Here is a 26,021-nt window from a genome sequence, read left to right as displayed (position 1 = left end):
AATATATATGTAAGTACGGTGATGAACTCCCAAGTGGAGAAGTCCCTTTCCAGTTCATGTGATGGGTAATTGGTTTCTAAGTATGATTGGGGCAGGGGGTCTTATCTTTACAGTCTCAGCCTGTTACTCATAAAATAATAGAGATGCTGTTTCTCTAGTAAATTCCTGATAAAATTCTCTTTATTGATTTTGTTAGTCTGCCAAACTACGCAAGTTGCCTCCATTTCTCACTATCTCCCTCCTGAGGTTTAACTTTGATTTCGAGAAGTGTGAACGATACAAGGAAACGAGCTGCTATACATTCCCTTTCCGGATAAACCTCAGGCCTTTTTGTGAGCAGGTTTGCACACTTTCATGTTCTAAATGTTGTTTGCTCTTCTCTGACTGTATAATCTCCTCCAAAATAGACCCTATTCTTTTTTTTCTTACTTTGGAGCAAGTTATAAGCCTGGATGCTTAAGAAACTGGGGTTTCTCTGCTGTCCACAATCTAGTTGTCCTCTATAAGAGTTCTTTTTTTAAATTGTGATTGAAAATGGGTTGTAACCCTCTCTTACTTAGAAGAGTTTTTAGTTGGAAAATGGTAAAATCAGTCAATTGCATTCTGTATATGTAAAGGGCTTAATCTGTGTGTGTGTCTCTGTCCATAGTGTTCTTTGTCAACTGTGCCAGCAACGCCTAGAGGGCGGTGATTGGCTGGGTGGGCTTGGGCGGGCGCAGGATGGGGGGAGGTGAACGGGGGAGGTCATGACAGTTTTCCCCCCCTACCCCTCCAGCCCAGATGCCTCCCCCATGCCTGGCAGACACATGCACCCCACAACTTTTATTACAACACCAACAGCCAGCAGGGAAGGAGGGAGGGGAGGCATGGAGGTGGGGGGAAGCCCCGCTGCTTTGAGGAGGATGGAGGCAGGGGAAGGGAGCTCCTGCACTGGAGGCTGGAGGAGGAGGTGGCGGCAGTGGAGGGAGTGTCTACATGGCCACCCCAGTTGGCCCTCCACTCACCCTTCGGAGCTGGCCATGTAAACACTCCTTTGAAATCCGTCATTCTTGGCAGGCAGCTGGCTAGTAAAACATATATTATTTCTAACAAGGATCAGATTATGTAAAAAAGTAAAATGTTCACATTGTTAGTTCTTCTGTTGGTATTATCTACCAGCATAATACAGAAATTCAGTATTATGCTGATGCCTACCAATTTTACATTCATGCATGTTTAAAATCAACACATTTGAATAGTCATTAGAATATGGTTTCTAAGAAACTCCTTGGATCTTTACATAATGTCTTTAATAATCACATATGGTCCTTAATGTGTGTTTTTAAAAAATATATATTCCTCATACACAAACATACTTCTTTGAATCAAGCCTGGTTTTTTTTATCTTAAAACATTACATAACCTCCGATGTTTGCATTTGAGAGAACACTTTTTTGATAAACTTGAGTAGGCTTTTATTTAATTTCTTATTATTTTACAAGACGGCCTACTTTATAGAGTTTTGTTTAAATCCAGATAAAATTTTTAGGTATTAAGAGACCTTTTTGTAATTTTGAAGGAGTCAGAAAAAGTAGCCTTAAAATTTCAAAAGGAGCTACTCTAAACGTGTTACAGCTCCTGGGCTATTTACTTGTAAGTTTCTAGAAAATGTCATGCATTTTTAGGACTAATGTGTGGAAGCACTTCTTTTTGTTTCCAAGCATAAGGATTTCAATGCCGTAATCAACTACCTTACTTGTTATTTTTGAATCTTCAAACTGTTATGGTATTTACCACATTGCTAAATGCATTTTTGGTTTTGTTCATATTTATGTATGCCTAATACTGGAGTACAACATTTAATTGATATTTATTCTCCTACTAAAATATACAAAACATTGTTCATGGTATAAAATTCTTCCAGTTTTGCCGTTGTGTTGGTTATATTAATTTCCATTTATTGTTTTGTTTTTTTAAGACCGAGTTGGATGATTTGGAGTACATGTTCGACCTCTTTTCTGTTATTATACACAAAGGTGGCTGCTATGGAGGACATTATCATGTTTTTATCAAGGATGTTGATGAATTAGGAAACTGGCAATTGCAAGTAAGTTTTTAAAAGACACTTTGTCTGGTTTATTTTTGCTGCATTGCACTTCTGAATTTCATGCAATTCAGTAATTGTTTTACTGCTGGAGGCTGATGTACACTTCTTTATCATTAAAAATAATGTCCCTTTATTGGCATTTATGATGTATTTACCTGATATGAAGAGGCCAGTCTGTATGGATGGTTTAATATCATACCATAATTTAATATCAGTCTGTATGATTTCTTTAATAATATTTTTTTAATACCTCATCTTGATATATAACTCATGACTGCAGCCTTGAAACTGTATAACATTTTAGTGTGCATGGCCAGATGTGAGGTCTACAGTCTTGTCATTGCCAACATTTTTGTAATCTTTTTTTCTACAAAAAATTACACAGCTTAGCATAATAAGTGTACATAAACCTGTAAAAGGAAAGAACCTATGCTAGAAATCTTACCTGTAAGATACTAGTCTTGTTGGAAATAATTTAACTTACAATCTTTGTATCCATCCTGTGTAGTAAGGAGCTTATCACTGGTCTCTTTTTAGGAGGACGGAAACAAACTAACTAAGGATAAGCTTGTGAAAGATAATGAAAGTGGCAAAGAAAATGAGAATCCACTGACAGACCTGAAAGAGATCTTATCACAGGTATGGTATGTAAACTGATCTTTGTTTCCCATTTTAGCAATAGTCTTAGAAGAAGGGTTTGATGTACACAGGGGATAGATTTGTTAAAAGAATGAGAAACAAATCCTGCTTCTCCCATATTTCCTAAACCATCAGGCCTACAATAACATTACAGAGCTTTCTTGGAAATTCATCAAGGAACATAAACGAAAGTGTATGTTAAGGTGGCTTTAATATAAAAAAATAGGCATCCAGGGGACATCTGGATATTTGTTTACATATTTAATTAGCTTAACTAAACTCAAAACATGGTATTGCAAAAGTTTGGGTTTTTTTCATTTAAATCACCCTTTTGTTGCCTGTTTATGGAATTTCTGTTTGTATGTTTCTTTGTGGTCTTGACATTTCTTTTTGTGCTTGCCTTCACTATCTTAGTCTTTTTACTTCTGTTTCTTTAGGAAGAATCTAAACAAATTCCTGTGGATCAGTTAGGGCAGAAATTTTTAGAGAAAAAAGGGATATCCTGGAACAAGAAATACCGGAAACCATTTGGACCATTACGAAAGGTAATGAATTGTATGGCAAAACTCTAATTAAAGCCTATTGCAAACCAGAAACAGAAAAATGCTAAGTTATGTTCATGTAAGGTCAAATGTTAGACTGATACCAGAAACACTGACTCTCCTTTAAACTGCATCTGTGATTCAGGTTAATATGTGAATATTGACATGAGTATGTGTATGCCAGTAGATATATAGCTTTTAATGTTGATTACAAATACAGTATGCTTGAGGCCAATCTAGTAATTCAGTATTTATAGTTGAAAGGGATTTTTGTTCCAATTTCCATTTTTTGTAAGTCAGAAATACGTTCAGAAAATTTTCATTTAAATTATAGTAGTATGCTGTGACAGTTTAAGTATTGAATTGTTTTCTACAATGCGAAGAAAACCCATTCTGCTTTGTATGGATTCTGTATTTGGGAGAACTCATTTTAATGTTTTAATTATTCTTCTAAACAACAGCAAAATGATATTCACCTCTTCAATAATTTAAAAAAAATTTGAAGGACTGATTAGAAATGTGGTGGTTTTCTAAATTTGAAAGTAAGCAGTTAAGTGCTATAAGCAATAAGATATGAACAAAAATAGTGAATGTAGTGTTGTTTTCTTTAATTATTTGAGCGTCCAAGTGTTTTCAACATAATGGAAGCATCATGTTTATCAGTAAACCTATTTATAAACAGATCTACCCAAAAGCATGCTCTGATCAGTGTTTTTTGTTTCTTTGTGTTTGTTTCAACATGACCGTATGAACACACGTACGGACAACCTCTTCAAGAATGTGCTTTTATTAGAGATCCAAAATGAAGCTTACCTGAAATTTGGATTTGTTGTATAATGTGTTTTAGTGTGTAAAACTCTCTAGAACAGTGATTGTCTTCAAATATTGTATCAGCACTAAATGAGCTAATTGGGGCCTCTGGATACTTTTGAAAGAAGAGCACAAACCAGTGCCAAAAGTTCACTAATCCTATGGGCCAGTGACTTAATTTTAAATTCATCATTTCAGATGAATATAGTTGACTGATAGAAAGTGGTGACTTTCAGTCATGGCAAATAATCTCTTTAAAATCTGTATTGTTCTTGTTAATCTTTTGTCCCCACTCCTGCCCCTACCTGTCCTTGTACCCCACTATCCCACCCCCCAAACACCTCTTCCGTCTTTTTTAATATGCTAGTCCTGTAAAGGTTGTTTGTCATGACAGTGCCACGTACCTCTCTCTCATGTCAATCTCTTTGTCTGGTAAGGACAAGAGAACAGGAGTTTCTCTTAAATTGTGGAATAAATATGTTAGTTCAACAGAAGTCCTGCATCAAGGGTTTATTCTTAATATGTGATATGAAATGTATAAAAGAAGTAATGAACAAATATTTCCCTCCTTTATCCCTATCTCATGTTTAGGCAACAGTTTAGTCCTGTGACCTTAAGTATGCAGCGCTCCTCCCATTTAGAGGTATTCGCTGGTTCTGCTTCCCACACAGCTTCTGGTGTGATTTCAGGGAGTAGAAAATCTTGGGCTGTTAGTTCCCAGTCTTAATTTATTTTTCTCCACCCTGTAATGTGCCTGAAGTTTTTTAGTAATTTTTAGTGTACATATTTCTGAGGATTTTTAAATCTGAGTGTGCTGTGGCAGAAGTAGAAAGAGAGACCAGGAATGAAGTTCATTAAAAACCACAGCATATCTTATACAGTGGTTCTTTACTTTTTCAGGATCAGGGCCCCCCTTCACTGTTCTTTTTGAATGTGGCAGTATCCCTGGTTGAAAACTGCTGTTAGTACTGCTTCAACTTACCTCAGTTCTTCTCAACCAAGTTCTGCTGCTTCCAGGTACAGGTACCCCACGTGCCTGCTGCACAGCCATCCCAGAAAGGGCTGTAGCATATGTGCATAGTACTTCTATCTTTTGGCTTGCTGATCAGCCTGAAACAGGCAGAAGTGGTTTTGTGCAGTGTAGCTGCTCTTGGTCCAATTCCCTGCTCTATGCTCTTCTCAGAAAGAGCCATGCAGGTATAACTGTCCTTTGTACCTCTCTGTCTGGGACAAGTATAGGGAGTGGCCAAACTGGTAAGGGATACAGCACCAGCCAGTTCCTGCTTGCTTTCGGCTAATCAGAGCCCTAATGCAGCAAGAGTGCATGCCATAGCTACAACACCTGCCTCAAAGCACCCCTAAAGGGGCTCGTACAGGACCCTGGTTGAGAACCACTAATGATATAATAGAGCAGAGCCTATTCTTTTTTTGCTTAGGTGAGGGAGATTCCCTAGGTTTCTTCTCAGAGAGAAGGTGAGACAGCCAAAAGTCACTAGACGTAATTTTAGGCTGATAAGGTTTAAAATTCCTGACTTGGGTTGCATTTTATTGTTAATGCTGTCTTTTTGATCTGTGGTTTTGCTTGCAATCTGCTAGTCACTTTAGTCATACGAAAATGGGAGTCTTGTACTAAGGACAGGCAGTTGTGGAGGGAGAATAACAAAAGGATGATTGAACAGGCAAAAGGAGAGGTATTTTCAATACTTAAAATTGGAGCAGATAGAGGCTTTGCTTGTGAATTGAGGGAGAGCAAGCCATACAATATGGTTAGCTTTCCCTGGCACATTTAATGCTGTTAGCATGTTTCATTATTATAATTCTTCCTTCATCTATCTTCTTTCTTTTCAGTATTTGCAGAGTCATTCTCAGGTATTTCTATTCAGTCCTGATGGAAATAAGATTAGTTTAAAAGAGAACTACCACAAGCTCCAGTTTGGGTCAGATTCTCAAGGACAAGATTTGCAGAGCCCTTCCCAGAACAACAATGTCCAGTGGACTTCAGAAAAACTGTCCACAAGGTTAAAGGATGACGCTTCTGGTTCTCACTGGTTTGATTTGAATGATTCAAAAGTCCAGCCAATTAAGGAGAAAGATATTGAGAAACAATTTCAGGGTAAAGAGAGTGCCTACATGCTGTTTTATCGAAAATCCCGATTGAAAAGACCATCTGAAGGTACAAAAATATATTAACTTTGACACTTTGGGTCTTCTGTTTCCTGTTCTTTCCTTAAGAAAACAAGATTGGAGTCTCATATTTCTCTTATGTTTGGAAAGCATGGATGTCCACCCAATATTTAATGGAGAAAGGATTAGTAGACAACTTAATGAGTTGGTACAGATGTTTTTCAGCATCTGACACACACACCAAAAGTTACCTTAGTACTTTAAGAAAAAATATGGTATAAAAACAAATGCAATAAATGTCATACGAATGTGAGTAGAAATAAAACCTGCTTGTTGCTTCTACTTGTGATTTAACCTTCAGTTATAAGAGGACCCAGCTTTTTCATTCAGGGCTTTAAAAGGTTGCTATGTTGGTATGCCTGGCCTTGAGCACCTTGTCCTAGCTCATTTACAAGCTTATTTTGATCACAGCTCATGCAAATCCAAGATACGGAATTCCTGAACACCTCTTGAATGAAATGAATGCTGCTAACGCTGAACTGCGGAAGAGGAGGTATGTGGATGAAGTCAGATGGAATAGAACTCATCAGTAGTTCTTACTGTGCTTTGTGGTGGAAGGAAAGTGTTTTTAGTTTGAGTCATGAAAATGAAGCTACTTGCCTAACATCACACAACAGGTCACTGGTGAATCCAAGTATTGGATGTGCTGGACTTCTGTGTAAGTTGTTGCGGCTTTAGGGAGAGTATAGGTTGAATTTTTTGTAGCTATATGAAGACATCTCAATGGCAGAAAAAAGGAGCCACCCCACATAAAATAGCAGGTGAATAGTACTCTGTCAGAAACTCATATGCAATAAATTCCACCTTTTGGTATTCACATTTGGTGAAAAATTGCCTTTTTGTAGCGGGCCCATGGAGATCTGATGCATCACTTGTTCTGCTTAAACTCATAGTATGGGCCCAGCGAACATTCAGGCCTTAAGCATGCTCCAGGAAATGAGGGGCCATGCAAATTCACCCTGTGTGAATGTAGGACCGCTGTCCAAATAGCTGAGATCTGTCTTAGTTCTTTGGACATTTCAGCAAGAAACATTTTTTTTTGGCTTGATGGTGAGTAAACTATAACACTTGGCCTGTTGGTGAGGTCCTGTTAGATGGCAGGCAAATAAGCACATGCGAAGTCCCCCTGCACAGGGGAATTTCACTTTTTTTTATAAAATGTGCTTTTGCTACCTGGGAATCTGCAGGTAAAAGCTAGCTGTTGGTACTAAATGAGAGTGCTGATGCATTTTATTTGGCTTAGCTGTCTTTGATTTTCCAAACAGCTCCCACTCTTACTTGGTACAGTTCAGTTAAAGTTCTCAGTTTTGATTAGCATGGTCATCTTGAAAACAACTAAATATAAATGAATGGTTAGAGTGGTGCTGATGTAATAGCTTTAAAATCAGACTAGGAGTATTTTAGCATATTTGTAAGGGGCCACTTTACTGTGTGCTACACGGTATGTGGATCACTAGCTCCTCTGAGAGTCTTTGTGCTTGTCCATCTGTGGGTGTGATGCTGGCCCTGAACTTACCTGTGAACTTGATACCTGAAGTACCAAACCCATATATATGAATGCACAGCAGTGATCCTAAAGGAATAATTGCCAGTATGTAACATTTCATTTTAGCATCTTGGTATTGATGTGTATTTATGCTGTGCTTTTAAAGGGCAGAATGTGACTCTGCAGACAATAACATTGACTTGCATCTTCATTTGGCTTCTCGATATAAATTTTACAATGGGGCTCTCCACCCATCGCTTTCTCGGAAGGAAAGTGTGCTGGATCTGACTATTGATAAAAGAAAAACCCTAGGAGATCTGCGACAATCTGTATTTCAGGTATTTGTTGTCTTAAAGTCAACCCAAAGGTTTTGTCTGTACTTGAGTCACAAAGCCAATTTCTGATTTGCAGAAGTGCATATGCCTACATACAGAGGAGTAATTTTTCTATAGAATTTGACACATTTAAGTTAGAAATCGTATGAATCTATGTGTATAGAAATTTTGTTCTTTCAAAGACAGCCTGCACTGCATTGCCATGGAATTGACAAAGCAAGGTAGTGGAAAATTTAAGCTTTATATCTGGCTTAAAGACTTGGGCACTACAAACAAGTATGGACTGAAGTCTAGTAAAACAGTTTTATTCTTGACTCTTTATAACTGTTAATGTATTGCCTACATGCTTGGAAGCAGTATGTTCGTTTAGGCTGGAAAAAAGACTTAAGAAAACACCAAGAAGTTAAGATAATCTACTGAAAAAAGTTACAAAAAATTTACAGGACTCCGTCAGATTTGAAAGATGTATATTTATTCCCTAATAAACCAAAGAAACATTATGAGTCCTAGAGAAAGGTGAGGTTTTTAGTTCCACAAATAAGAACATGGAATTTAAAGATGGTGTTGTATTAGAACATGATGGCAGGAGTGACTTGTTCCTTATAGGGTACAGAACAATACATGTGTTCTTTCTAGACTGGGGTAAACAGGTGATCAACAGTAGAGGCCAACCTTTTTAGCAGGTATGGCATGAGTTTAGCACCATGCCACTCTGATTCTCGTCCCTTGCTCACCCTGTCTTCTGCTCCCTGTCTGATCTCTGTTTTTTGCTCCCTACCCATCTGCCACTGTGCTGCCTGCCCTCTGCTGTGGGTTGGTCACCCTGGCCTAGATAATCAACCAATACAAATAACCAATAGGAAAAACAAAGTAAAAAAACAAAATATAGTCAATGCTGTTTATTTCCTAGAGAGATTGCAAATACTGAGCTTGAAATCCTAGCCTTCTCAAAATAGATTGCAAACCTGTCACTGATTTCATTGCAGCCAGGTTTTTAGCCTTTACAGTGAGCTTGACATTTTTCTGAATAATGGCAGCTATTGCTTTCTTTTCACAACCACTTTTATTATACCCACTAGCTGTTGGAATTTTGGGAAGGAGACCTGATTCTCAGTACTGCAAAGTCTCTCCCAGCAGGACTTCATCTTTACCAGACGCTTAATGGTAAGACCTGTCTGCACAAAACAAGGCTTCATCATTTATAAGTTACAGGCATTTGGAGGAATGTGCATTTATTATCTTACTGGGAAAATATAGCATTGAATGCTATTTGTTTCAATGTCCAGCTGATCTACTTGTCTAAAAGCTAGCTTTAATATTAAAATGTGTGTTGACGTTGTATTATCTCTACAGCAACTCCTTATCTTGAATCTTTGCTGTAAAAATCAAAGTCTCATTGCAAAGATCAGATTTGTAGATAAATGAGGTTAAACTATGATAGTCTTTTAAACATTTACGTTACAGTAGTATTTCATAGTTTAAAAGATTCTGGATCAGAGAAGTCAGGGCAGCAATGAAAGAAATAGATTACACAACATAAATTTTAGTGGAAGAAAAAATTTGAAAAGGAGACTTCTTATAATTCAATAAATAACTTGGTTAAAAATATAGGTTTGGCTTTGTTGGCCCTAACCCATGTATAGTCATGTTAAATACACAAGGTTGTCTTTTTTTTAAACTTGATTTACTGAGTAAGTTAATACCTACCTCTCTTTAGTTTGTGAGCCCTGCCTCATAAAATTAGGCTACTGCCAGAAAATACACAATGCTTTTTCATAGCAGAAATATCAGGAAACAGAAGTCAGACATAACTGTTGTGGTTTTGCACATTTTTCTGTAATCTTTTGAGATTTAAAAACATAATTGCCATTTAGGCTGAGTTACGAAGAGGGAAATAAGTTGCAGGTAAATTTAAACATTTGCCTCATTTATGCTTCAGGAATTAGCTTGGGAAATACAGCATCCTTGTTAGTATTAAGCCTTATCCAGAAAACAGTGACCAAACAGGCAGATTTGTTAAGTAGAGTTTAAATGTATAAGAACATAAGGAATGCCATACTGAGTGAGACCATGGGTCCTTTAGCCCAGTGTTCTGTGTATTCCAGAGTCCAAAGTCAATGCTGAGGGAAAGAGTATTTATGCTGGGTCAGTTCTGCAGAATCTCCAGTTCTGCAAAAAGATCGGGCCACCTGAACTTATAATAACAGGACTCCTGATAACTTGACTCTCATAGACATATGGATCTACAGAGGTTTCCTTTACAGGACTGGGCCCTGAATTCAACGCTGTGTGTGTTCTTCTTAGCAACTTCTGATTTTGATAGATAATGATAGTGTGCTACATTTTTGTCTTCTCTTTCTAGCTGACATTTGATTACCTTTCTTGAGGCTGGCAGGGAGGGGGAACTTCACCATGAAATCATCTCTTTTTCAGGAGATGAGCTGACTCTGGATGGCATTGGGTTAGCTGATGGGGCAGACATCTTTGTGTGGAATGGAAAGGAGGTAAGAAAGTAGGGTAAGAAACTATTTTGTAAATCCTAGGATTTAATTTTTAGTCTGTAAAAATAACTCTGGGTGTTTTAAATTGTTTTTGGAGGAATGCTGGCTTTGGGGTGCCATTCCTGCTGCCTTTCTGGTGCTCCTCTTATCGCTACATGTGACTGTACCCTTTGCTTGCCATAGAATGTGTTGTCACTAGAGGTCTGCTTAGGATTTTTGTACAAAAAGATAAAAATGGCTCTTATCTTTCCAATTTATTTTCCTTTGTCATCAGTATTTTTCATATTTCAGTGTTATGGCAATCCCAGCCTCTCACCATCTTTTTAACACCCCACTACTCTTTGCCACCTTTAAGGTTTCTTAGCAAACGTTTCCATGCAAATTCAGTCACTGAAGGCTTGGTTCTAATGAGAAGAGAAAAGTCTTGAATGACTAAGAAACAAAAGTTGTCAGTACTATGCAGGCTTCTCTTGGTTATGACTTGATATATTGCTGATCACCTTTCATGTGTGATTCTTGCACATTGTTACTACAGGTTGGTGGCATCGACGTGCTGACAGGCCTTGACCACGAGCCCGTACTTCTAAATGTTCTTCGTTTAGCGGGGTATAACAAAGGAGGAAAAGGTCAGCACTTCACTGAATCGCAGCATATTTTTCCATGCAGCGTAGAACTGAGCACTCTGTGCAAAGCCTTAACATCATCAAGAGGGATCATCTTAATGAACAGTTCAGGATCAGACAATGAAGCTAAAAACTGGAAGGTCATTCCTGAAGAGAATATGAAGAAGACAGTCAAAACAACTGGTTTGACAGATGGAAGCTCAATCCTAGTTTTAGACAGCCATGACCAAAGGTAATTGTCATAATTATATTTCTAGTTTAACAAAAACAAAATTACTTTGGTTAGATATTCTTATTACTTTTACTAGAAATTTGCTATTATGAGGAATAAGTTTCCAAAAGAGGGTGTGGAATCTTCATCCTTTGAAGGTTTTAAAAGCCAGTTAAACAGACACTTGTCTAACATGGGTTAGACAGGGAAGATCAGGGGGTTCAACTAGATGACTTCCTGAGGTCTCTTCCAGCACTACTGTACTACGATCCTGTAAATGTAGTATTTAAGATTGTGAAATTAAGTACTTAAACAGGGAAGTACTAAAAGTCTCGACTGCTATAGCATTGCTCACTTTGCTATGTTCCACATTAAACACAGAGGACTATATTAAAGTTCAAAGTTTAAAAAGCAGGGAAAAGCAATAGTTAGGCATTTGTGTGCAGCATGGCTGAGGTTACAGTTCAGAAGTAATATTAAATTCTGGATTTTCTGGGTGCATGATTTATTTAATGGAGTATCATGTCTGGGAGACTAATTTGCAGTTAGCTTCACAGAAGGGAGACCAAGGTATGAGTATGTGGTGGAAGTAGAGATTTAAGAGAAGCTTATAGTTATACTATTTAGCAGTGGAGCCTTTCAGCTTATTGTAAACAGCAAGCACGCAAAAATGCAATTGGGCTCGGGCTTTCAGATATTCAGCCCGTATATTGAATGCACAACTACAGGCATAATTGGCACATATAGTAGACATAATGGAAAATACCCATTATGTTAATTTTGGCTTTCCAGTTATGGTGTGTTGTTTGTTTGTTTGGTTTTTTTAAGAATGAAAATATGAAGTGCAGCAATGGGTCCCCCACTGAAAGGTAGAGCTGTACCAACTCCTAAATTAGAGTAATTTAGGCTATTCAGTATGATTTAGAATAATTTTTACGATTGGAAAAGCAAGTTTCTTTACAATTCCCTTCACTAAAATGCCTAAAAGGAGTCTTCCTAAACATTTAAATAATCACATTTTGCCTTGGAGGCAGGTATTAAGTAAAGAAAATGTCAGGTGAACAAATGTTAAGTTACAGGGGTGGGGAAATGGGTTATAATAAAAATGAGTTTGTCACAACTAATGACTAGGCCTGTCATAACTAGTGCCTAGTTGAAGTGAAAACATTAACACCTGGTGATTTGGTATAAACACAATTTCTGAGACAGGAGTCTTTCCAAGGACCAAAACTTAAATTTCAGTTGTAAGAGGATATTTCTTGAACCTCAAGCAGGTGATGAAATGAGGGATCCTACTGCATACAACGCAAGCTAACACTTGGTATATGCATATAATATCTCCATTTAAGATACTAATTGGATTAATTATAAAGTCTTTTTGTGTCATTAATTAAATTAATTATAAAGCCTATGTTGTAATTGATGATGAGACACTGTGTCTGATGACAGTCTGACCCATTTTGCTGCATGCTCTGTAGATGTAATAAATTTTTCTACCGTAAAGACTTTGCAGTTTTCATAGAGGATACAGGCAGTTAATGCTGTCATCGTTATGGGCAGGGCACTGAACCAAGGAATGGGAGATGAACCCCTGGTAACACAGGAAGTTTGTGATGGAGGTCCAGGAATTGGACCTAGTGGTCTTGTGTCTCACGTCTGTGCTTTAAAGCATAAGGCTGTCCTTCTAATGTCAGGAAAGCTAGAGAGAACAAACATTTCAAGAAACAAAAATGTAATCAGCAGATGAACACATTTCCCTTAGCAGCACCCCTCACAAATTGTTTCAAGTTGCATTGCTACTGATATGGCAGCATCTGCCAGTCTCTGATCAAGAAATTCTGATTCAAGGAAAACTAATTGATGGCCTTCTAGCGAGGGCAAGTCTGGTGTAAGCTCACCAAACTTGACTTTCCTTCCTGAATAATTCAAGTGGAAGGTTAGGCCATTGAAGGTGGCCTGTCTGCCCACAGACTCTAGAGAAAGGAGTGAACAGACAACCAGCTTTCCCAAGGTGGTTGCCTGCACATGGCACTATATATGGCCTGGCCATTTCATGGCGAGGATGACTATGCATTGAGTAAGACGTTACCTTGGGAAGAAATTAACTATAGGAGGTGAGACATGCATAGTATAAATGACACTCGTGTGTACTCCTCACTTTTCTGAGAGTTAACTTTACCATGAAGTAGATGATTTGCATTGATGTAAGGCTGTGTCTTTGCTTTACTTTTCCTGCAAAATAGAGTCACTTTACTCTGTAGTAAACATTTCACTTGTTTGCACCCTCCTAGTTTCCTAATTCACATTTGAAAATGGGTTTGGGGTCTTATCCACACCAGCCTGGCTATTGCCTGCTCCAAACCCAGAAGCATGCCAGGGAAGATGTGACAGAGGGTACCCTCTGTCACTGCTCTCAAGACCTCTGCCTCTAGTGTCCTAGAGAGTGGCTGCTGGAGATGATTCCAGAGGGCCCTCACTGACATATTTCTGAGTTGGGATGAATTGGAGCAGCTGAGCTGAGATGCGTTGTTGCTGCAGCGTATGCAAGTCCTTTAGGTCATTTATACATTATGTGAAAATTTTCAGAAATGTTTAAATCTGTGCTCATATATTTCTTTGCAGCTTGGTAAATGTGGTAGATGGCAATTTGACTGCTTTTACACATGATATCAGCTGGCTACAAGTTAAAAATTTCTGCAGGTTGGAGGCTGAAGAGAGACTAGTTAAAATTACTGCAACGATAGAAACAGTGAGTAAAAGTATTGTTGTTTAGAGATATAACTCAGTTCTCTTAGCCTGATCAGTCTCAGTACAGCTTGACTTATTACTTCCAGTGACATTATGATTCTGTGGAAGTCGGTAGAAATTCTGTCATTGACTTGTAAGAGTACAAGATTTCACCTCGAGTCTTAAAAAAGTTTGCTACCTTATATGAAAAGGAAGTAGGTTTGCAGTCATTTGTAATGGCTTATATAAGATACTGTGTCAGTACAGTACAAAAAAATATAATGCCAAACAATCTAAAATAGACTAATCCCTGCTGAAGTCAACTGTAGAAAGTTTGTATAAGAACTTTTCTCTGAGGCCTTTATATTTTCCACTCTTTTGGTTGGTGCTTTTTTTACTTAGTCTTTAGTCTGTTGATAAATCCATATTTTTATTCTGTTTGGTTTGCTTTGGATTGGTGGTTTCAAAGAACTCATAATGTTTCTATGTAAATTGGTAATCTGTTAGAGATGCTTTCTCAGTTTTGTGAATAATTACAGAACAATCCAAATGAGTACACCTTTCAAGGGAAGAGTAAAAGTTTTTTCTTTAGATTATCATTTGAAAACCATATGTATAAGTATATATAGGCCTTTCCTATTCTGATATTGCGCAGTGTGTTATATTACAGGCACTAATAATATCTCTCTCTTAGGTGATGTCAGACATCAAAATTACAGCAATACGGGAGTTGCAGTTAGAGGAGCAATTAGGTAAATTGATTAATTTATTTTATTCTTAGATAAAAGTATTTCCTATATTGCTGGAGGTTTCATATTTTATGGAAAGGAGATGAATTCTGTGCTCTTAAGGTTTAAATTTTTTTCTCTATAGGATGTAATGTTTTTCACCTGCTTCTAGTTTAGAATAAAATAACTCTACCTAGCTAAAAATATCATCCTGTACCAAACAGATTGCAGTTACAAAATGTTCTAGGAAGCTCTTACATACATCCATAGACTAACTTTTCTTGGAAGCCATTTTGGCCTTTCTTCATCTTGTTAAAAGACTTAAATTATATTGCAAATTGTGAAGTAGTCTTGAAACTGATAAATTGCCTCCATATTTTTTCTGTTGGAGCTTCTTCCGGTATGTTTATAGAAATTTTTCCTGAAGTTGAAAACAGCTGGCTATAGTAATCAAGCTATTATTGCTCAGGGAGAAAAATGTTCCATCCTAGGAAAAAGAGACTAGCCACATTTTTCTTGATCTCTAGAAAACACACAAAAGTCTTGCATCAAAGAGACAAGGAGTTCTGCATAGCGAGAGGCCTTTTACTAGTTTAGCCAGTTAGTTTTTTTGTTAATTTTTCATCTTCTCTCAATCTATATAACTAAACTAAACTTCCACTGATTTAATCTGTTTAGTAGTTCACCTTTGCCCATTTTCTCCCATTACAGTGAATGATATGTGTCTCAAACCTATTAACAGAAATGGGAAGCTTCTGTCTCCAGGTAGGTATTTCTAGAACTGAAAGTAGGACTTTGTCAAAGTCTAAATAAAACGTAAATAAAAGATTCCTAGCTTTCCTTTTCCTTGTTTAGGAGTTTTTACGTGTCTGGGGTGTTCTGTGAATCCATGGATAGTGTTTCCAGACTTAGTTGAAACGAATTATTTTTTTCCAATATTGATGTCTTCGTTTATCACCGCCAGGCTAGTAGTTAAATCTAAACATTCAACTGTGATTTTTATTGTTTGCATCTGAATTCAGTAATATTTCATATGGTCCTTCCAGTTGTTTATTGGCCAAGAGCTACATGCTGGATCTTTGCAGAAAGTAACAAAAGCTACTGAATAGCTTTTTGCATGGAACAATTAGAATGCTTTCAGAAAGATGCATACATGAGCTGAAGTTTTTTAATCTCACTAAAAACATAAGTGCATTGTCCCTTTTAGAATGTTTCTTGTAAACTTGTACAGCCCCTATCTGTGGCTTTACAATATTATTAGAACATTACAAATTAAATGATAATCGTTGAAATACATTGACAAACAGCACATCATTTTAGAACAGAATGGAACGTGAACAATGTAGCGAAAGCTGTTCAGTCCAAAACTGTTTTGAGAGAAACAAATCCTACTATTTACAGAACCTAATATGCTTGTTAGCATTGTGAAGGAACTTTTATCTCCAGTATGGCATGATGCACTTTGAACTGTGTGCTGGATTTCTGGTGCTTGAGAGGAGAGGAACTAGTCAGTGGTATGTACCAGTTGTTGGTCTGGATAAACACTTACGACAGCGTTTCCCAACTGGTGTGCTGCAGGACACTGGTGTGCCGTGAGGCACGTCCAGGTGTGCCATAGAACTTTGGGCTGGAGCCACGCCCCCTGCTAGCTGGAGCAGCGCCCCCCCACCTGCTGTTGCTGTGGATAGAGAGATGGGGGGGCATGGCTCCAGCCGGTGACTTGCATCCGCACACTGTGTTCAGCCATGCCCGCTCCATGCCTGGCAGCTGGGCCCTTTCACCTCTCCTCCCCCCCCCCCCCCGCTCTGGTGCATGCCCAGCCACTCGCCACCTCCCCTCCTTCTGCTCCACATTGAGCCAATGTGCCACATGATGGGAGAGGCCTGGTAAGCGTGCTGCCCCAACCAAAGGGAAAGGGGTATGGGGGGCAGATCAAGGCCCTTGCGGTGAGGGAGGGAGTGGGGCAGGAGCTGAGATAGGTGTTGCCCACCCGGGGTGAGGTACAGGACAGAGCCATGGCTTGTCCAGGTGGGGCGGCTCCTGCTGCTACGCACACCCTGGAAGGGCACGGGGTGGGGGGGGACTGCAGCTGTGGGCTGGAGCCGGGCTCTTCCCAGAACGTGGGGGCTGTGCTCGGAGCTGTGCTCCAGGTACATGGGAGCTGTGCTTGGGAGTGGAGGGTTATGGGGGAGGCTGCAGCAACCCCATATTTTGCTATAGCCCCCTTCCATCACTGCCGCCGCTCACCCTGAGCACAGCCCCCACAGACTGGGAAGAGCCTGGCCCCAGCCCACAGCTGCAACTCTCCACCCCTTCCCTGTCCAGATCCAGGGCACCCCCCCCCCCCCCAATGCCTTCCTGGGCATGTGTGCAGCAGCAGAAGCTGCTGCCCCACACCCCGTAGATGAGCTGTGACTCCATCCCACGCCCTGCCTTATGCCACCCCACCCTGGCTGGGCAGCCCCTGCCCCACTTGCTCCCTCATTGCAAGGGCCTTGATCTGCCCTGCCTCCCCACCCCATCCCCTTCCTTCCCCCTTCCCTTTCCACCATATCAGACTTACCACCTGCATGCAGCTGTCCATGCTGCCGTGCTATACTCCTCGCTGCCTACGTGCTGCGCTGTGGCTGGATGTGTGCACATGCATTTATCAGCCATATCAGGCCGATTTCTGATGCAATCAATTTTTTTATATCGGTGCACCTCTATTAAATATGGTTCATCCCTGCCTTAGTGACAGTTTACTTGTTTTTTAAGTCAAACATATTGCACTACTGTGAAAATGCAGTTATCAGAATCTATCACTGCACAGGTTTCCCTTGCTTCATGTGGGTTCCGTATGTGCGAATTCGCTCTTATGCAATGAGCCTTTTTATACCAAAAATTTGTTATATGCAAGGTAAATTCATTCTTATGCAATCAGTGTGGTAGAAGCCCGCAGTCAGCTGCTTTGTGCAGTGCATTGTGGGAGTGACGCACACCAAAATACAGTCTCCTGTGCGGATCTGTGCTCCTTGCTCGTCTGCGGCGCACATTTCTGTAGTTGCCATCCCCATTATGATTGTGCCCTGTGCTTGCATGTACTGTCTGCTGTTCGTAAGTACCAAAATTGTCTTGTAAAAGTGGTAGAAATGAGTTTGGGGGTCAGTACAGTCGAGGTCTTGGAACATATCCCTATTTGTTGCATTGTAAAGTGGGTTCCCTTTATGCAAATTTGACTTAACGTGCTGTTTTCCAGGAATGCAAGTACAGCATTAAGTGAGGGAAACCTGTACATTTTGGTCACCTTTTTAATGAACAGGCCAACAGCTCTGATACTTTATGGAATGAAACTTTTCTTATGGTGCTTTTTCCTGTTCTTTTCTCCCTGAAGTGCCAGAGGATTACACTGTCAAAGAAGCAGAGCTGAAGATGGGAAGCTTGCTGGGACTGTGCCATGGAAAAGCTCCAACTTCCACTCAGGTAAAACCTTAAGAATACTCAACATAACAAAGCTTTTTTGTGGTTTGCATTTACATGGCTACTTCTTTGTTTTCTTCTTGTAGTGAATTTTTGTTTTGAAAACCTACGAGCTTCAGTTATTTCATAGATATTAGGGCTGAGAGGGACCTCGGAAGATCGAGTCTATCCATCTGCCCCATAGGCAGGAAGTCAGCTGGGGTCAAAAGGACCCCAGCAAGATAAATGTCCAAATGTCTCTTAAAGGAGTCCAGAGTAGGTGCTTGCACCACCTCTGGAGGCAGTCTGTTCCAGGCCTTGGGGGCTTGGATAGCAAAGAAGTTCTTCCTTATGTCCAGCCTGAAATGGTCTTGGGAGGCGTTTGTGACCGTTTGAACTTGTCGTCCCTTGGGGCGTTCTGGTGAACAGGCATTCTCCAAGATCTTGATGTACACCCCTTATATACTTATAGGTAGCTAGCAGGTCCCCCTTGAGCCTGCACTTTTCCAGGCTGAAGAGTCCCATAACTCTCAGTCTCTCATCATAGGGCCTGTTCTCCTGCTCTCTTATCATACGCATGGCTCTCCTCTGGACTCTCTCAAGCTTCTCCGCATCCTTTTTGAATTGTGGAGACCAGAAGTGGATGCAGTACTCCAGCTGCGGCATCATCAAGGCCAAGTACAACGGGAGGATGACATCCTGGGATTTGCTTGAGAAGCATCTATGGATGCAAGCCAGAGTTTTGCTTGCTTTACCAGCTGCAACATCACATTGGTGGCTCATATTCATTTTGTGGTCAATCATGACCCCCAAGTCCCTTTTGGCCACGGAGCTAGCAAGTGTAGCACTGCCAAACCTATAAGCGTGCTGCGGGGTTTTTTTCCCCAGAGTGGAGTACCTGGTATTTTTCAGTGTTGAACACCATCAGGTTTTCATCCGCCCACTTTCTGAGCCTGTCTAGGTCGGCCTGGATCACCTTCCTATCCTCAGGTGTGGATGCTTTACCCCAAAGTTTGGTGTCATTGGTGAAATTGGCCAGTCTGCTTCTGATACCAATGAAGTGGACTTCTGTTACTAGTCCAGCATCTCTTCTTATTTCAAAATGTATTACTTTCAAAGTCAATTTATGCCTTACAAAGTGTAATGCACCAAAGTGTTTCAGAATGCTGTTTTGTATTCATGGATGGTGAGGAGGTAGAAAAGATCATTCTATTGGCAACATTTAAATACACAGTCTATTTATCTGAGATAAACAGAGTTGTGTTGATTTAATCTGTTTATCTTAGATAGATCAACAGAAATACATGATCTGAAGGTTGGTTTAGATGAGCAGCTATGATAGAGTCTCCTTATTTGTACTTGACCTAAAGTAGTCTGTCTCATCCTTCAGCTCCAAAATAAGGTTATGAGAATACATTGGGTTTGTATCTAAATGCACAATAATGTTCCACAGCTTGGTGAATGATGCATCTAATAATTTTCTTTTCTTTTTTTCCTTAACAAAAGCTCTTCTTGTATTTTGTTATTGGAAATGATCTACAGGCAGTCCCAGAAATGGAGATAGTTGTTGAAGAGACTGCCACTGTGAAAGAGGTGAGTACGTAAGTTCCTTTCCTTTATTGCCTGGGGCCATTGGCAACACATAGGGGGTGCACTTGGGTGCACGTGAACCCCCTGCAATTGGCCAACGCTGCCAGTGGCACCTGTGGACAGTTGCTGCTTGCCTCTCCCCCAACCCCTTGCCACCAGCACTGCTGATGACACCTGCGGGTGGTCACAGATCACTGTTGGACGCTACCACCGCTACCAGTGGCGCCTGCGGGTGGTCACCAACCACTGGTCGGCGCTTGAGGTTCAACAAGGACAAGTGGAAAGTCCTGCACTTAGGACAAAACAATCCCATGCACCAGTACAGGCTGGGGGCTGACTGGCTGGGCAGCAGCTCTGCAGAAAAGGACCTGGTGGTTACAGTGGACAATAAGTGGAATATGAGCCAGCAGTGTGCCCTTGTTGCAGAGAAGGCTAATGACATACTGGTGTGCATTGGTAGGTGTGTTGCCAGTAAGTCAAGGGAAGTGATTATTCCCCTTTATTCAGCAATGTTGAGGCCAAATCTAGAGAACCACATTCAGTTTTGGGGCCCCCCCACTACAGAAAGGATGTGGACCAGTTGGAGAGAGTCCAGTGGAGGGCAACAAAAATGGTGAGGGGGCTGGGACACATGACTTCCGAGGAGAGGCTGAGGGAACTGGGCTTGTTTAGTCAAGAGAAGACTGAGGGGGGATTTAATAGCAGCCTTCAACTACCTGAAGTGGGGTTCGAAAGAGGATGGAGCTAGATTGTTCTCAGTTGTGGCAGATGACAGAACAAGGAGCAGTCGTCTCAAGTTCAGCAAGGGACGTTTAGGTTGCATATTAAAAAGAATTTTCTCACTAGGAGGGTGGTGAAACACTGGAACAGGTTACCCAGAGAGGTGGTGGAATCTCTGTCCTTGAAGGTTTTCAAGACCCAGTTAGGCAAAGCCTTGGCTGGGATGATCTAGTTGGGGCTGGTCCTGCTTTGAGCAGGGGGTTGAACTAGATGTGACCTCCTGAGGTTCTATCCAATCCTAATTTTCTATGATTCTAACACTCAAGAACTTAGGCTTTTTTGTGGGCATCATGGCAAGCAAGAGTTTAAAGGAGGGATTTGGAGGAGGAAAATGAGATGACGCTGGAGATATTTATGGGTAAGAACCTACCTAACTTACAGTGAGAGAGAGCAGTTTTCATGGCCTGCTTACTGCGCACAGAGCTGATTTCATGGGCATTTCACGGTGGCCCCACTTTTCAGTGCTGATTGGCACAAGGGGGCAGCTGCTGCCTTTTATGCCACCCTGGCAGCTGGCACCTTCCCCCTAGGCAGGCTGCATGTCTGCAGCTGCAGCAAGGACCACTGGCACTCACGGGGGAGCTAGCATTTTATTTTTTTGAAGTTTTTTTTTTTTGGTTGATTTTCCTGGGAACTGTCAACCAGTGCCATTTTTCATGGAGATTGCTGTTTTTCATGGTTTCTGTGAAAATCGCAAAAACATGTTTTAAGCAGGTTTGTATTTATGAGGTAGTCTTGCAGTTCTTCCCAAGAGTATGAGGGGTCAGTAAGGGAGAAAACACAAAAACGCTTACTTGAAACTCCAAAGTGGCCAGTAGAGCCTGGCCTCCATGAACCAGTATCAGTATTTTGATAGTGAATTAGAGGCAGTAGGCTGGGAAGGGCCTTGGAATGAAGGCGACTAGCTTTTTTATGGGGTTGGGGAAGGGAAGTTAGTTCATGGATTCAAAGGAAGAGATGACATGTTGACAGACAAAAATAAGGCTTTTTTTTTTTTAAAGCGGCATTCTGAGTGGATATAAATGGATCAATAAAGGTTGGGGTTGTCATATATTTGGCATTGTCAGGGAAGGAAAAAAAAACAAGCTTTGCTTCTGACACGGGCACAAACCCCTAGCATAGAACCACTTTGACTGTTATAGTAGCAGTCTAAAAATAATTAGGGCAGGGGGCTGAGCCTTTAAATCACTGGCTTAATTTTTAGGAAAAGAAAAGTTTGGGAGAAAGGGACAATGTCAGCTTCATGAAGCAGAAGTCACTTCAGTAAAGAGGCAAACTGACAGTACAGGTCTATTTTTCTGACAGGCTACATGAACAGAAAGATGGCTAACTATATTTGTCTGAAGTTGGGGAGAAGGTAGGGGATTTGATGAAGTAATTTGTGGCCTATGTAAGCTCATACCTGCTTGAGCTATTTAGTCTCTAACTCAGAGGCAGGCAATTATTTGAGCCCATGGGCCACATAGACAGTTCTGGGGAGCTGCTGTGGGCTGGTCAGCATCCCCCTCTTTTTTCCGCCCCCAAACCCGGAGCCCGCATGCCCTGTGGCTCCTCCCCACCACTGCCAACAGTGCACAGCCCCAGCCCTGGCCTGCCCCACTCTGGACTTGCCTTAGCTGGAGCGGACCAGCCAGAACCAATACGCAAAGCCCCACCCTGCACCTGCTGCGGACCACCTGCCCTCACTGAGCAGTGGCAGTGAAGAAGGCCAGGCAGAAGCTGCTGCTCTGTGTGAGGGAAAAGCAGCCCCTTCCCTTCGCTGCTGCTGGGCCCTTCCTGCTGCAGCTGCCCATGCCTGGGCTGCCCTGCGACTCCCGTCCACCACTGTCACCGTTGCCTCTAGGCTACCCAGCAAGGCAGCAGTGGCAGTAAGGAGGAGCCACAGGACAGCCTGGGCATGGACTCAGGGTGGCTGGATCAAGAAGGACCCAACAGTCCTTTCCCCTGCTTCTGCCTGGCTGCTGCCGCTGCTGCTGCTGCTCAGTGTGGGCGGGGTGAGTCTGGAGCTGGCGTGGTGTGGGGCCAGGGTCAGAGCTGGGTGTGCTGGGTGTGGGCCAGGGTCAGAGCTGGGGCCAGGGTCAGAGCTGGTCTGCTCCACTGGGTCGAATCCAGAGTGGGCACAAGGTGGGCCAGGATCGGGCCTGTGTGCAAAAGTCCCCACCAGTATCACAGGGCTGGGGCCAGCAGCAGCTGGAAGGGGCCATTGCTTGGGCTGCCTAGAAAGGCAATCCAGCTATGGAACCGCCCCAGCCCTGGTGTGTGCCTAGGAACGGTGAGACACGCCACAGGCGTGATGGCGCCTGGGCCAGGTGGGACCAAGGGACCTACCACGGACCAGAGAAAGTCCTTCTGTGGGCCTGATTCAGCCTGCAGGCCATATTTTGCCCCACCCCCCATGTTCTAACTGATGCCACCCTGCTCTAGTTTCTGCCTGACTGTTTATGAAAGCTGCCTGTTTTAGAAGAGTAAATTAAGATGTCTCATTTTCCATTAAATGAAGACAGTTCTTATATTTAAAAAGCTCAGAAGAGACTTTACAAGCAGTTAGTCTTCATAACATAATTGTGCTGTCCTAGTCGCTAGCAAAGAACCAGATTAGTTTTGTAAACAAAACAATTGCCCATGCTACATACAGAGGAAATTTTCACCATGTTTTGTTTTGATTTTTTTTTTTCTTTCAGTGCCTAAACTTAATGCTGGAGAAATCTGGGTTACCAGGTTAGTTGTCTGTATGTTCTAAGGATATTTTTAGTACTGCCGCCTGGGGCCAGCAGCAGCCTTAAACTCTCCATGGCTGTGTAACAGCCTAAAAATAGTTGCAGTCTGAATTGATACATGGCTGAGAATTGCTGGGCGGTTATGGGAGTGAGGTGTAGATTGAAAGAAGCCATACAACAGGAGTGGGCAATGTTTTTGGGCAGAGTGCCAAAAACACCTGCAACCTCCACTTGTAAGATATTGGTGTGCCGGGGGCAGATGGCAGGGCAACCGCGAGGGGCCCAATCCTTGTTTTGGCAGCGCAGCCCTAGCCCCTTCCCTGAGGTGCGAGTGCCAAGCAAAGTGCCTTCACATGCCATACTCTAGCATGTGTGCCAGGAGTTGCCCAGTAGGGCTGTGTGAAATTTCGCCAGCAGTTTCTTTTCGATGCTGTTTCGACTCGTTTCGAGCTCAAAACAGCAAAATCAAAACGAAATGAGGCAAGTCAAATCATTTCAAAATTTTCAAAATGTTTTGAGTTTCAAAGCTTGAGCTGGGCTTGCCTGGAGGGAAACAGAAATTAAAGTAAGGAGAGGGAGTGGGGAAGGTGGGGGAAGTAGTGCTCTCATTATTGACTAAGTAGCTGGCCAGTGACTGTCATCCTTCTCTGAGGTCCCTTCCAGTCAGTGTTCTGGGGGAGGGATGGAAAAACTGCATAAAAGGCAGCATTGTTTGAACTGCCCTGCCTTGGTGTCAGTGGAGTGAGGGCACAACTTAACATACACACAGTGTCACCCACCCATGTCATGAGTTTTGCCTGTCAGCAGCCAGAGGTGCAGGGCCCCAGAACCCAGACTCCCCTTGCACCTATTCCCTTGACAGCTGGCAGGCTTTGTGGCCGCAAAAGGGCCTAGCAGACCTGCAGTTTTCACCACCCTGTGCCCCAAGACAGACACAGTCCCACAAGCACCCATGTCATGAGTTTTGCCTGTCAGCAGCCAGAGGTGCAGGGCCCCAGAACCCAGAATCCCTTGCACCTATCTCCTTGAAAGCTAGCAGGCTTCATGGCCTCAGCAGGGACTAGCAGGCCTGCAGCTTTCATCCTTCTGTGCCTTAACACACAGTGTCGCCCATGTCATGAGTTTTGCTTCTCCCCAGCTTGCAGTGCAGTTTCCCCCAAGCCCCTGCACCCATCTCCTTGACACTTGGCAGGCTTTGTTGCCTCAGCGGGGCCTAGCAAGCCTGCAGTTTTGACTCTGCTGTGGCTTAACACGTACATGTGACGTAAGTTTTTTCTTTCGAGATTTTGAGGTGTAGTTTTCCCTGAAACGCCTGCGCCTATCTCCTTGAAACTTGGCAGACCTCATGCCCTCAGAAGGGGCTACCATTCCTGCAAGTTTCATCCAAATCAGGCCAGAAATGACAAAGTTATAGGCTGTTTTGAGCTTCCCCACAATAGCCTATGGGTGAAACGTCGAAACAGCGAAACTGTTTCGACGAAACAAAACAGAACAGCAGTTTCAAATTGAAACGAAATTCAAAACGAAACACTGTTCCGTCGAAATGCAAGTTGAAACAGAACAGTGCCGTTTCGCACAGCGCTATTGCCCAGCCCTTCCATACAGTCTCACTCTGATAAAGTTCAGCCTTTGTGACTACTTTAAAATCAAATGCATACTTTGTACTCTTATCTAAATAGGACAAAGATCGCCCTTGATCTTTGTAGTCATACCCTCTGTTGATTCAAGAGCAATAATTAACATATTATGGTAACAGAACTACTGTATGCTGACACAATCTAGTATAAATTCTTCTTCAAATCTTGGAGGCCATAATTTTTTTTATATCATCAGATCTGTCATTTTAAGAGACTTAAATTGTATGCGTGTGTAGAACAAACTTATCTGCAATAACATTTTAAAATTTTCACAGTGGAAAATTTTCTTTCTCTGTTGCTTTTTTTGTTTTCTCCATGTTTGACAGTATTTTGTAAATCTGACAGTTCTGTTTCCTCTCCACACCTATCTCCTTTTTCATATTTAGGAGAGGTGGGAGTGGCAGTTCTTATAAATGCTCTTCTCATTGTCTAAATATAACAGTTATTTTGAAAACAGCAAAAACATTGCAGAGAATGGAGAAAAGTAACACCTAAAGTTAATTTTCTTTCTTTAAAACTTGTTGTCCCTTATAATCTCTAAGAGTTTGCAAGTGTTCTGAAAAATATATGAATTATTAAAACTTACTAAGAATATGTTTACATATTTTGTAATCATATTTTTGGTGAATGTTTTCATTGTTCCGATTTTGCAGGTGACAGCTGGCATTTGAGAAGGATTGACTGGTGCTATGAAGCTGGAGAGGCATTAAGTGAGGAAGTAAGAGGACCTATATTTTTACTTTAAAAACAAAAAACATCATTTTTTTATTTTTGAGGCATTATATATGAGCAAGCATGTCTAGTGTTTCTTGGTCTGTGATATGGTAATGACCACCAGCCCTTTACTTTGGTGATGTATCAAGAGTATAGGTATGCTGGTATGTATAAAACAGTAACATATCTGTATGTCTTTTATTTTCAGTGGCTACTGTTAAGTGTCTTCCATATAATTTTTTCTTGAAGTCTAGGGTTGATACATACCAAGAG

At 41.4% G+C, this 26,021-nt stretch overlaps 1 protein-coding gene across 7 annotated transcripts in view; it reads left to right on the top strand.

Moving 5' to 3' along the window:
• The window catches only part of USP40 (ubiquitin specific peptidase 40), a 49,220-nt gene that overhangs the window by 8,039 nt on the left and 15,160 nt on the right, over positions 1-26,021 (top strand). For 5 of the 7 annotated variants that reach the window (XR_002091683.2, XM_006263233.4, XM_059727161.1 and 2 more), the window contains 17 exons: positions 197-340; positions 1,958-2,086; positions 2,624-2,725; positions 3,163-3,270; positions 5,926-6,250; positions 6,673-6,754; positions 7,914-8,085; positions 9,162-9,246; positions 10,516-10,586; positions 11,119-11,438; positions 14,040-14,166; positions 14,839-14,896; positions 15,584-15,637; positions 18,246-18,334; positions 19,817-19,903; positions 23,362-23,398; positions 25,688-25,752. Coding sequence is in view for 6 of the 7 variants with exons in the window: in XM_006263233.4 (XP_006263295.2) it covers positions 197-340; positions 1,958-2,086; positions 2,624-2,725; positions 3,163-3,270; positions 5,926-6,250; positions 6,673-6,754; positions 7,914-8,085; positions 9,162-9,246; positions 10,516-10,586; positions 11,119-11,438; positions 14,040-14,166; positions 14,839-14,896; positions 15,584-15,637; positions 18,246-18,334; positions 19,817-19,903; positions 23,362-23,398; positions 25,688-25,752 (2,055 nt within the window). In the remaining variant the exon portion in view is untranslated. Of the gene's footprint in view, positions 1-196; positions 341-1,957; positions 2,087-2,623; positions 2,731-3,162; positions 3,271-5,925; positions 6,251-6,672; positions 6,755-7,913; positions 8,086-9,161; positions 9,247-10,515; positions 10,587-11,118; positions 11,439-14,039; positions 14,167-14,838; positions 14,897-15,583; positions 15,638-18,245; positions 18,335-19,816; positions 19,904-23,361; positions 23,399-25,687; positions 25,753-26,021 lie in introns of those variants that run through there. The other 2 variants (XM_059727163.1, XM_059727164.1) reach the window with 2 other exon arrangements.

The sequence above is a fragment of the Alligator mississippiensis genome, chromosome 4 (assembly GCF_030867095.1).
Source record: "Alligator mississippiensis isolate rAllMis1 chromosome 4, rAllMis1, whole genome shotgun sequence".
Lineage (NCBI taxonomy): Eukaryota > Metazoa > Chordata > Crocodylia > Alligatoridae > Alligator > Alligator mississippiensis.
The sequence above is the reverse complement of the archived record's forward strand: the minus strand, read 5'-3'. Positions and strand labels throughout refer to the sequence as shown.